The following is a 13,070-nucleotide window of genomic DNA, read 5'->3' as shown; positions in this document are numbered from 1 at the left end:
ACCACTGCTGGCTATGATAGAAAGGTGTCAGGACATACAGGACATGGCAGCTCGCTGTGTATGGGGGTGTAGTCACAGAGGGGTCAGAGCGCCCATGCTGACCCCTGACCACTGCTGGCTATGATAGAAAGGTGTCAGGACACACAGGACATGGCAGCTTGCTGTGTATGGGGGGTGTAGTCACAGAGGGGTCAGAGCGCCCATGCTGACCCCTGACCACTGCTGGCTATGATAGAAAGGTGTCAGGACACACAGGACATGGCAGCTCGCTGTGTATGGGGGGTGTAGTCACAGAGGGGTCAGAGCGCCCATGCTGACCCCTGACCACTGCTGGCTATGATAGAAAGGTGTCAGGACACAGGACATGGCAGCTCGCTGTGTATAGGGGGTGTAGTCACAGAGAGGTCAGAGCGCCCATGCTGACCCCTGACCACTGCTGGCTATGATAGGAAGGTGGCATGACACACAGGACATGGCAGCTGGCTGTGTATGGGGGGTGTAGTCACAGAGAGGTCAGAGCACCCATGCTGACCCCTGACCACTGCTGGCTATGATAGAAAGGTGTCAGGACACAGGACATGGCAGCTCGCTGTGTATGGGGGGTGTAGTCACAGAGAGGTCAGAGCACCCATGCTGACCCCTGACCACTGCTGGCTATGATAGAAAGGTGTCAGGACACACAGGACATGGCAGCTCGCTGTGTATGGGGGGTGTAGTCCCTGAGGGGTCAGAGCGCCCATGCTGACCCCTGACCACTGCTGGCTATGATAGAAAGGTGTCAGGACACACAGGACATGGCAGCTCGCTGTGTATGGGGGGTGTAGTCACAGAGGGGTCAGAGCGCCCATGCTGACCCCTGACCACTGCTGGCTATGATAGAAAGGTGTCAGGACACACAGGACATGGCAGCTCACTGTGTATGGGGGGTGTAGTCACAGAGGGGTCAGAGCACCCATGCTGACCCCTGACCACTGCTGGCTATGATAGAAAGGTGTCAGGACACACAGGACATGGCAGCTCGCTGTGTATGGGGGGTGTAGTCACAGAGAGGTCAGAGCGCCCATGCTGACCCCTGGCCACTGCTGGCTATGATAGAAAGGTGTCAGGACACACAGGACATGGCAGCTCGCTGTGTATGGGGGGTGTAGTCACAGAGGGGTCAGAGCGCCCATGCTGACCCCTGACCACTGCTGGCTATGATAGAAAGGTGTCAGGACACACAGGACATGGCAGCTCGCTGTGTATGGGGGATGTAGTCACAGAGGGGTCAGAGAACCCATGCTGACCCCTGACCACTGCTGGCTATGATAGAAAGGTGTCAGGACACACAGGACATGGCAGCTCGCTGTGTATGGGGGATGTAGTCACAGAGGGGTCAGAGCGCCCATGCTGACCCCTGACCACTGCTGGCTATGATAGAAAGGTGTCAGGACACACAGGACATGGCAGCTCGCTGTGCATGGGGGATGTAGTCACAGAGAGGTCAGAGCACCCATGCTGACCCCTGACCACTGCTGGCTATGATAGAAAGGTGTCAGGACACACAGGACATGGCAGCTCGCTGTGTATGGGGGTGTAGTCACAGAGAGGTCAGAGCGTCCATGCTGACCCCTGACCACTGCTGGCTATGATAGAAAGGTGTCAGGACACACAGGACATGGCAGCTCGCTGTATATGGGGGGTGTAGTCACAGAGAGGTCAGAGCACCCATGCTGACCCCTGACCACTGCTGGCTATGATAGAAAGGTGTCAGGACACACAGGACATGGCAGCTCGCTGTGTATGGGGGGTGTAGTCACAGAGGGGTCAGAGCGCCCATGCTGACTCCTGACCACTGCTGGCTATGATAGAAAGGTGTCAGGACACACAGGACATGGCAGCTCGCTGTATATGGGGGGTGTAGTCACAGAGAGGTCAGAGCGCCCATGCTGACCCCTGACCACTGCTGGCTATGATAGAAAGGTGTCAGGACACACAGGATATGGCAGCTCGCTGTGTATGGGGGGTGTAGTCACAGAGACGTCAGAGCATCCATGCTGACCCCTGACCACTGCTGGCTATGATAGAAAGGTGTCAGGACACACAGAACATGGCAGCTCGCTGTGTATGGGGGGTGTAGTCATAGAGGGGTCAGAGCGCCCATGCTGACCCCTGACCACTGCTGGCTATGATAGAAAGGTGTCAGGACACACAGGGCATGGCAGCTCACTGTGTATGGGGGGTGTAGTCACAGAGGGGTCAGAGCGCCCATACTGACCCCTGACCACTGCTGGCTATGATAGAAAGGTGTCAGGACACACAGGACATGGCAGCTCGCTGTGTATGGGGGGTGTAGTCACAGAGGGGTCAGAGCGCCCATGCTGACCCCTGGCCACTGCTGGCTATGATAGAAAGGTGTCAGGACACACAGGACATGGAAGCTCGCTGTGTATGGGGGGTGTAGTCACAGAGGGGTCAGAGCGCCCATGCTGACCCCTGACCACTGCTGGCTATGATAGAAAGGTGTCAGGACACACAGGACATGGCAGCTTGCTGTGTATGGGGGATGTAGTCACAGAGGGGTCAGAGCACCCATGCTGACCCCTGACCACTGCTGGCTATGATAGAAAGGTGTCAGGACACACAGGACATGGCAGCTCGCTGTGTATGGGGGATGTAGTCACAGAGGGGTCAGAGCGCCCATGCTGACCCCTGACCACTGCTGGCTATGATAGAAAGGTGTCAGGACACACAGGACATGGCAGCTCGCTGTGTATGGGGGTGTAGTCACAGAGGGGTCAGAGCGCCCATGCTGACCCCTGACCACTGCTGGCTATGATAGAAAGGTGTCAGGACACACAGGACATGGCAGCTCGCTGTGTATGGGGGGTGTAGTCACAGAGGGGTCAGAGCGCCCATGCTGACCCATGACCACTGCTGGCTATGATAGAAAGGTGTCAGGACACACAGGACATGGCAGCTCGCTGTGTATGGGGGGTGTAGTCACAGAGGGGTCAGAGCACCCATGCTGACCCCTGACCACTGCTGGCTATGATAGAAAGGTGTCAGGACACACAGGACATGGCAGCTCGCTGTGTATGGGGGGTGTAGTCACAGAGGGGTCAGAGCACCCATGCTGACCCCTGACCACTGCTGGCTATGATAGAAAGGTGTCAGGACACACAGGACATGGCAGCTCGCTGTGTATGGGGGGTGTAGTCACAGAGACGTCAGAGCATCCATGCTGACCCCTGACCACTGCTGGCTATGATAGAAAGGTGTCAGGACACACAGAACATGGCAGCTCGCTGTGTATGGGGGGGTATAGTCACAGAGACGTCAGAGCATCCATGCTGACCCCTGACCACTGCTGGCTATGATAGAAAGGTGTCAGGACACACAGGACATGGCAGCTCACTGTGTATGGGGGGTGTAGTCACAGAGGGGTCAGAGCACCCATGCTGACCCCTGACCACTGCTGGCTATGATAGAAAGGTGTCAGGACACACAGGACATGGCAGCTCGCTGTGTATGGGGGGTGTAGTCACAGAGGGGTCAGAGCGCCCATGCTGACCCCTGACCACTGCTGGCTATGATAGAAAGGTGTCAGGACACACAGGACATGGCAGCTCGCTGTGTATGGGGGGTGTAGTCACAGAGGGGTCAGAGCACCCATGCTGACCCCTGACCACTGCTGGCTATGATAGAAAGGTGTCAGGACACACAGGACATGGCAGCTCGCTGTGTATGGGGGGTGTAGTCACAGAGGGGTCAGAGCACCCATGCTGACCCCTGACCACTGCTGGCTATGATAGAAAGGTGTCAGGACACACAGGACATGGCAGCTCGCTGTGTATGGGGGGTGTAGTCACAGAGACGTCAGAGCATCCATGCTGACCCCTGACCACTGCTGGCTATGATAGAAAGGTGTCAGGACACACAGAACATGGCAGCTCGCTGTGTATGGGGGGGTATAGTCACAGAGACGTCAGAGCATCCATGCTGACCCCTGACCACTGCTGGCTATGATAGAAAGGTGTCAGGACACACAGGGCATGGCAGCTCGCTGTGTATGGGGGGTGTAGTCACAGAGGGGTCAAAGCACCCATGCTGACCCCTGACCACTGCTGGCTATGATAGAAAGGTGTCAGGACACACAGGACATGGCAGCTCACTGTGTATGGGGGGTGTAGTCACAGAGGGGTCAGAGCACCCATGCTGACCCCTGACCACTGCTGGCTATGATAGAAAGGTGTCAGGACACACAGGGCATGGCAGCTCGCTGTGTATGGGGGGTGTAGTCACAGAGGGGTCAAAGCACCCATGCTGACCCCTGACCACTGCTGGCTATGATAGAAAGGTGTCAGGACACACAGGACATGGCAGCTCACTGTGTATGGGGGGTGTAGTCACAGAGGGGTCAGAGCACCCATGCTGACCCCTGACCACTGCTGGCTATGATAGAAAGGTGTCAGGACACACAGGACATGGCAGCTCACTGTGTATGGGGGGTGTAGTCACAGAGGGGTCAGAGCACCCATGCTGACCCCTGACCACTGCTGGCTATGATAGAAAGGTGTCAGGACACACAGGACATGGCAGCTCGCTGTGTATGGGGGGTGTAGTCACAGAGGGGTCAGAGCGCCCATGCTGACCCCTGACCACTGCGGGCTATGATAGAAAGGTGTCAGGACACACAGGGCATGGCAGCTCACTGTGTATGGGGGGTGTAGTCACAGAGGGGTCAGAGCGCCCATGCTGACCCCTGACCACTGCTGGCTATGATAGAAAGGTGTCAGGACACACAGGACATGGCAGCTCACTGTGTATGGGGGGTGTAGTCACAGAGGGGTCAGAGCGCCCATGCTGACCCCTGACCACTGCTGGCTATGATAGAAAGGTGTCAGGACACACAAGACATGGCAGCTCGCTGTGTATGGGGGCAGTATACACAGCACAGTGTGGCGGTATATTACACTCACTCTGATATACTATGTGTGGTCGCGTGCTGGTGGTAACGGTATTGCAGGAGACATTCATCTACACGATGTACTCCGCCGCCTTTCCGGAGGTGATCATAGAAGAAGAGTTGATCCTCGGGGGTCCCCTAAAAATGAGACACAGAAGATTACAGACTGCAGCCTTTGCATGTATAGGGGCAATGTATGGGTGACAGTACAATGTATAGATGATGTATAGTTGTGAGTATAATGTATAGGTGCAGATACAATCTAAATGTGCGGGTACATTATATAGGTGCAAGGACAATGTTTATGTGTGGGTAGAAGGTAAAGGTGCAGATATAATGTATAGGTGTGAGTACAATGTGTAGGTGTGGATGCTATGTAAACTCACTTTATTAGGTACACCATGCTAGTAACGGGTTGGACCCCCTTTTGCCTTCAGAACTGCCTCAATTCTTCGTGGCATAGATACAACAAGGTGCTGGAAGCTCCTCAGAGATTTTGCTCCATAGTGACATGATGGCATCACACAGTTGCCGCAGATTTGTCGGCTGCACATCCATGATGCGAATCTCCCGTTCCACCACATCCCAAAGATGCTCTATTGGATTGAGATCTGGTGACTGTGGAGGCCATTTGAGTACAGTGAGCTCATTGTCATGTTCAAGAAACCAGTCTGAGATGCTTCCAGCTTTATGACCTGGCGCATTATCCTGCTGAAAGTAGCCATCAGATGTTACAGGGTACATTGTGCTCATAAAGGGATGGACATGGTCAGCAACAATACTCAGGTAGGCTGTGGCGTTGTACCAAGGGGCCCAAAGACACCATGACACCACCACCACCAGCCTGAACCGCTGATACAAGGCAGGATGGATCCATGACACCAGCACCACCAGCCTGACCCGCTGATACAAGGCAGGATGGATCCATGACACCAGCACCACCAGCCTGACCCGCTGATACAAGGCAGGATGGATCCATGACACCACCAGCACCAGCCTGACCCGCTGATACAAGGCAGGATGGATCCATGACACCACCAGCACCAGCCTGACCCGCTGATACAAGGCAGGATGGATCCATGACACCACCACCACCAGCCTGACCCGCTGATACAAGGCAGGATGGATCCATGACACCAGCACCACCAGCCTGACCCGCTGATACAAGGCAGGATGGATCCATCACACCACCACCACCAGCCTGACCCGCTGATACAAGGCAGGATGGATCCATGACACCACCACCACCAGCCTGACCCGCTGATACAAGGCAGGATGGATCCATGACACCACCACCACCAGCCTGACCCGCTGATACAAGGCAGGATGGATCCATGACACCACCACCACCAGCCTGACCCGCTGATACAAGGCAGGATGGATCCATGACACCACCACCAGCCTGACCCGCTGATACAAGGCAGGATGGATCCATGACACCACCACCACCAGCCTGAGCCGCTGATACAAGGCAGGATGGATCCATGACACCACCACCACCAGCCTGAGCCGCTGATACAAGGCAGGATGGATCCATGACACCAGCACCACCAGCCTGACCCGCTGATACAAGGCAGGATGGATCCATGACACCACCACCACCAGCCTGACCCGCTGATACAAGGCAGGATGGATCCATGACACCACCACCAGCAGCCTGAGCCGCTGATACAAGGCAGGATGGATCCATGACACCACCACCACCAGCCTGAGCCGCTGATACAAGGCAGGATGGATCCATGACACCACCACCACCAGCCTGACCCGCTGATACAAGGCAGAATGGATCCATGACACCACCACCACCAGCCTGACCCGCTGATACAAGGCAGGATGGATCCATGACACCACCACCACCAGCCTGAGCCGCTGATACAAGGCAGGATGGATCCATGACACCACCACCACCAGCCTGACCCGCTGATACAAGGCAGGATGGATCCATGACACCAGCACCACCAGCCTGACCCGCTGATACAAGGCAGGATGGATCCATGACACCACCAGCACCAGCCTGACCCGCTGATACAAGGCAGGATGGATCCATGACACCAGCACCACCAGCCTGAACCGCTGATACAAGGCAGGATGGATCCATGACACCACCACCAGCCTGACCCGCTGATACAAGGCAGGATGGATCCATGACACCACCACCACCAGCCTGAGCCGCTGATACAAGGCAGGATGGATCCATGACACCACCACCACCAGCCTGACCCGGTGATACAAGGCAGGATGGATCCATGACACCACCACCACCAGCCTGACCCGCTGATACAAGGCAGGATGGATCCATGACACCACCAGCACCAGCCTGACCCGCTGATACAAGGCAGGATGGATCCATGACACCACCACCACCAGCCTGACCCGCTGATACAAGGCAGGATGGATCCATGACACCACCACCACCAGCCTGAGCCGGTGATACAAGGCAGGATGGATCCATGACACCACCACCACCAGCCTGACCCGCTGATACAAGGCAGGATGGATCCATGACACCAGCACCACCAGCCTGACCCGCTGATACAAGGCAGGATGGATCCATGACACCACCACCACCAGCCTGAGCCGCTGATACAAGGCAGGATGGATCCATGACACCACCACCACCAGCCTGACCCGCTGATACAAGGCAGGATGGATCCATGACACCACCACCACCAGCCTGACCCGCTGATACAAGGCAGGATGGATCCATGCTTTCATGTTGTTGACGCCAAATTCTGACCCTACCATCCGAATGTCGCAGCAGAAATCGAGACTCATCAGACCAGGCAACGTTTTTCCAATCTTCTACTGTCCAATTTCGATGAGCTTGTGCAAATTGTAGCCTCAGTTTCCTGTTCTTAGCTGAAAGGAGTGGCACCCGGTGTGGTCTTCTGCTGCTGTAGCCCATCTGCCTCATAGTTGGATGTACTGTGCGTTCAGAGATGCTCTTCTGCCTACCTTGGTTGTAACGGGTGGCGATTTGAGTCACTGTTGCCTTTCTATCAGCTCGAACCAGTCTGCCCATTCTCCTCTGACCTCTGGCATCAACAAGGCATTTCCGCCCACAGAACTGCCGCTCACTGGATGTTTTTTCTTTTTCGGACCATTCTCTGTAAACCCTAGAGATGGTTGTGCGTGAAAATCCCAGTAGTTCTGAAATACTCAGACCAGCCCTTCTGGCACCAACAACCATGCCACGTTCAAAGGCCACAAATCACCTTTCTTCCCCATACTGATGCTCGGGAGAACTGCAGGAGATTGTCTTGACCATGTCTACATGCCTAAATGCACTGCCGCCATGTGATTGGCTGATTAGAAAGTAAGTGTTAACAAGCAGTTGGACAGGTGGACCTAATAAAGTGGCCGGTGAGTGTATATGTGTGGGTAGAATGTATAGCTGTGAGTATAATGTATAGGTGCTATGCTATGTGGTATGCGCTGCCCTAATTCACCCGCTTTCAACTTTTTGTAGAGTTTATGGGGCAATTCGTCAGATCCTCGCCCCCGGGTCACAGAGTTCATCTCCAAACTGGAAGTTCAGGAAGGCTGAGTCTCCACCCCCTCCCCCCACCACTTTCCCAGGCTGCAGACAATGTGGGGGTCTGAGGCGATGGTGGGCGCTCGTGTGGGAACGTCTGGCGTCGGTTTATGAACCGTTTCTCTAAAGACCTGAAGTCGATCGTTTTCTCTTTTGATAAAACTCAAATTACATTTCCTCTCTCCAGAGCCAAGAAATAAGAAAGCCGCCCCCTCGCGTCCCACTAACCCCGGAGAGAGGTGGGATACAGCCGCTGAGATACACCGTATTCCCAGGCAGACGCCATGACCTGAGCCGCACTGACCCCCCGCACCCTCCTGGCCCGTTCCCTGTGATGTCAGACCCTGCTTATCATATCTGGGAGAGAGAATTGCACAAAGCGGAGGAACCAGCGTGAACCACATCCTCTCCATATATAGAGATACACATGATCTATAGGACTTACCTGTCCATCTTCTACAAACTGCCCCACGTAGCAGAACCACTCTCTGGAGCAGAACCAGGTGGGCATGATGACGGTGGGTCCATGAGAGGTGAACACCTGCAGGAGACACACGGGAGGGACAGTCAGGAATATTCTGCTTACATCACTGGGACGTTCAGGGCTCCAGGAGAGTTGGGTGGTGAGGGACCTGTATAGACCCCCCTCTGTGTGTTTACCACCAGTCAGTGATGTGCGGGAGGTCACCTGGTGTAGGGGCGGGCACGAGGGGGGTATCAGGGTGACCCCTCCATTCATACCAGACACATCGTGGGAAAACGCGCCCCCAAAATCAACACGGAGGCTTCTCCCGACATGCGAAACGTCACTGCGGGAACTTGTCAAATATCAGAGAGACGTGATGAATGTGAGAACAGGGTGTAAGGTGACAGGACAAGGTGGGAAAGGGATCTGGTGACGCTGTCCTTCTCCTTGTCTGCACAGTACAACTCAGGAAGATTGCAGGCGCAGTAGTAGTAGCCCAGCTACCACGTGTGTGACACGCCAGAGCCCGTGTGCCCAGCTACCACGTGTGTGACACACCAGAGCCCGTGTGCCCAGCTACCACGTGTGTGACACACCAGAGCCCGTGTACCCAGTTACCACGTGTGTGACACACCAGAGCCTGTGTACCCAGTTACCACGTGTGTGACACACCAGAGCCTGTGTACCCAGTTACCACGTGTGTGACACACCAGAGCCTGTGTACCCAGTTACCATGTGTGTGACACACCAGAGCCCGTGTGCCCAGCTACCACGTGTGACACGCCAGAGCCTGTGTGCCCAGCTACCACGTGTGACACGCCAGAGCCTGTGTACCCAGCTACCACGTGTGACACGCCAGAGCCAGTGTGCCCAGCTACCACGTGTGACACGCCAGAGCCTGTGTGCCCAGCTACCACGTGTGACACGCCAGAGCCTGTGTGTCCAGCTACCACGTGTGACACGCCAGAGCCAGTGTGCCCAGCTACCATGTGTGTGACACGCCAGAGCCGTGTGCCCAGCTACCACGTGTGACACGCCAGAGCCAGTGTGCCCAGCTACGTGTGTGACACGCCAGAGCCGTGTGCCCAGCTACCACGAGTGACACGCCAGAGCCTGTGTGCCCAGCTACCACGTGTGACACGCCAGAGCCGTGTGCCCAGCTACCACGTGTGACACGCCAGAGCCGTGTGCCCAGCTACCATGTGTGTGCCCTTCACATCCTTCATTTACACGGTGGAGACCGGCTCTGCTGCCCTGTCCCGGCTGAGGGCAGTAATGAGACAGTAGAGGGCGCCTCTCACCCTGTGGTGCCAGTCTCGCCCGTACAGATTAATGGACGTCCCAGATGTGACACTTAACGGCGGCGAATGAAATATGTGAGAAAACAGGAATAAGACGTCAAGACGAGACTTGTCCCCCCGGGCAGCAGGTTCCTCACTCTGCCAGCCGTCACTCACCCACGGGTGTCACCCGCTCGTCCCCACACTAATCCTCCGCAGTAATTAGCCCCCGGAGATTATCCCGCGACCTGCTGGGACATGCTGCGTACACAAAACGAGAGGCCGTCACTTCATCATCACACCTCAGTGTACAGCCGGGCTGTCACCTGCCCGCTACCTGGAGTAATGGCTCCTCAAACACTCTGTGCTGCTGTGGACACTAAGCAGATCTCAGCCTGTCACCCTCTACACCAACAGCATGCGCTCTCCTGATACACTCTGTGCTGCTGTGGATGAGTGGATGCACATGGCGGCAGCACATGTAACGTGTCACACAATCTCCTGACGTGTCCTCTCTCTCCCCCGATGCCAAAGTCTCAGTTTATTCCCCCGGATCTGGCAGGAATCTCCTCCTTATCAGCGATGTCCTCCCCCGACTGAAAAGCTATAACATCACTCCATGTGGGGAGGGGGGCTTATATCATTTCAGCTGGGAGGGGGGTCCTTATATCGCTCCAGTTCATGGGGGGTCTCATATATAACTCCATGAGGGGGGTCTCTTATATCACTCCACGTGGGAGGCCCCCCCCCCCCCCCCCACAATATATCGCTCCAGCTGGGGGTGGGTTTCTATCACTACAGATGGGGGGCCTTATCATTCCAGCTGGAAGGGGGGTCCCTTATACCGCTCCAGTTCTGGGGGGGTCTTTTATATCTTATATCACTCCACATGGGGGTCTTTTACATTGCACCAGTTCTAAAGGAAGGGCGTCTCTTATATCGCTCCAGTTCTGGGGGGGGGGGGGGTCTCTCATATAGGGGGGCACATTTATGATATATGGAAAGATCCTGTATGTTGCCATAGTAAATGATATGACTAGTGTTTTCAATATCTCTGCTTACTGTCAGTGACTGGGTAACATTTCCACTCCCTGTAATGATCACAGCTGAGGGTTTGCCACAATTATACATTTTATCTGCACTGATACATTGTAGCAAACAAACTTATATACACCAAAGACATGACAGAGATGAATATTTGGTGGGGGCTCCTCTCTGGGGCTCTCTGGCAGGGTCTCGGGCCGCCAGGGACTTTCTGAAGGTGAAGTAGTTTCCATGGTTTGGGGGGTCCCGGGCGTCTCTCCCATGGATCCGGGAGATTACTCAGCAGACGCTCCCCTCCTCCGCACTTCCCTGTCTATAGGAGAGAAGAGTTAACCCTACAGGAGCCATAAACCTACCTCCCCGAACCTCCTCCAGAACCGCAGGTTCTTCTTCTTAAAGGCATCAGAAAGCCTTCGGATCTTCAACCCGTAAACATCTAGCGACATTATAATACCGCCATATCCTGGGCCCGGGGTGCAGAGGCCACATCCACTACTCATTAACAGGCGGCTATGGACGGGGAGCCCAAAGTACAAAGTGCTGCCGTCCTGCAGCAATAATCATGTACCGGCCCTTGAAATCTGAGCGGGTCCAAGTCTGGAGGCTCCACTCGGATCGTGCGGATTCAGAATCGGAAAAATATTCAAACCTCGTAATTTCTGGGATTATCACAGTGAAGGGGCCACTAGGTGGCAGCGTGTGGATCCTGATGAGAGATGGGAATAGAATGACGGAGTGACAGTGAGGACTGACACACAGGAGTCTAGCCACCCCCCCCCCCTGCATGATAAGATGTAACCTGCCACCTCCCCCCCTGCATGATAAGATGTGACCTGCGACCCCCCCCCTGCATGATAAGATGTGACCTGCGACCCCCCTCTATCTCCTGCACTCACAGTCACAGCCCCTCAGTCTTTACACAGAGGCAGAGAGTAGACGGACAAATATTTGGATCCCATCGATCTCAGGGTGTCGGCGGTCCTGATCGGTGACCCCTGACCTCCCCTGATCTGGGAGACATCACGTCAATGTAAGGGAATCCCCGGGAGCAAAACAATCATCCAGAAGACAGAAATCATATATAACCCTACACTTCTATCCGAAAATATAATACCGCAACCCTGCGTCTTATTTCTGCAGAACTCATCAGGTAGATCCGGCAATGACTGATCAGACACTGGGTCTTACCTCTAGGGGGCGTCACAAAGCTTCCTGCCCCATACAAAGGACCTCAGGGGCTACTTCTGGGTAGTGTAAGTCATAGTAAGACATCGATGACAGGAGATGACCAGGGGATAGACTACGAGAGTGGAACAACCCTGGATCAAGTGCATCATGGCTTCAGGTCCAACAATGGTCACCTAGAAAAGGTTCCTATGCAATCTAAACTTAGGCCTCACAGGTCCGTAGATGAACAATTCCTGGTTCCATGAATTCCTACATCTGGCATCATCATAGTATCTGATATAACGTGTGTGGTCTCCTCATCTTATGATTTCTCCAAGAACTTGTAGGACCGGTCTGTCTGGATAGAAGGAGCCGGATTATACACGATGATGAATCAACATTTACGGAGATCAGGTGAGTAGCTTCGAGGTTACAGCTTTACCATCAAGATCCTAATCCTGAATCTGAAAGTCTCTAAAATCAAGTGACCCAAAAACCACAACAAAGAGTGTCTGCCCCTCGAGAAGTTGGAGACACCGTGTGGAGACCACAACAAAGAGTGTCTGCCCCTCGAGAAGTTGGAGACACCGTGTGGAGACCACCACAAAGAGTGGCCGCCCCTCGAGAAGA

General features: G+C 54.8%; 1 protein-coding gene across 6 annotated transcripts in view; it reads right to left on the bottom strand.

Annotated features, from left to right (window-relative positions):
* Window positions 1–13,070, bottom strand: part of B3GNTL1 (UDP-GlcNAc:betaGal beta-1,3-N-acetylglucosaminyltransferase like 1) — a 189,492-nt gene that overhangs the window by 41,594 nt on the left and 134,828 nt on the right. For 3 of the 6 annotated variants that reach the window (XM_072112656.1, XM_072112657.1, XM_072112659.1), the window contains 2 exons: window positions 8,929–9,024; window positions 4,962–5,086 (listed from right to left, as the gene is read on the bottom strand). In XM_072112656.1, the coding sequence (XP_071968757.1) occupies window positions 4,962–5,086; window positions 8,929–9,024 (221 nt within the window). Of the gene's footprint in view, window positions 1–4,961; window positions 5,087–8,928; window positions 9,025–10,406; window positions 10,431–11,629; window positions 11,972–12,461; window positions 12,486–13,070 lie in introns of those variants that run through there. The other 3 variants (XM_072112661.1, XM_072112658.1, XM_072112660.1) reach the window with 3 other exon arrangements.

This window comes from Engystomops pustulosus, chromosome 6, assembly GCF_040894005.1.
Source record: "Engystomops pustulosus chromosome 6, aEngPut4.maternal, whole genome shotgun sequence".
In the NCBI taxonomy this organism is placed as follows: Eukaryota; Metazoa; Chordata; class Amphibia; order Anura; family Leptodactylidae; genus Engystomops; species Engystomops pustulosus.
This window is presented reverse-complemented; position numbering and strand designations above follow the sequence as displayed.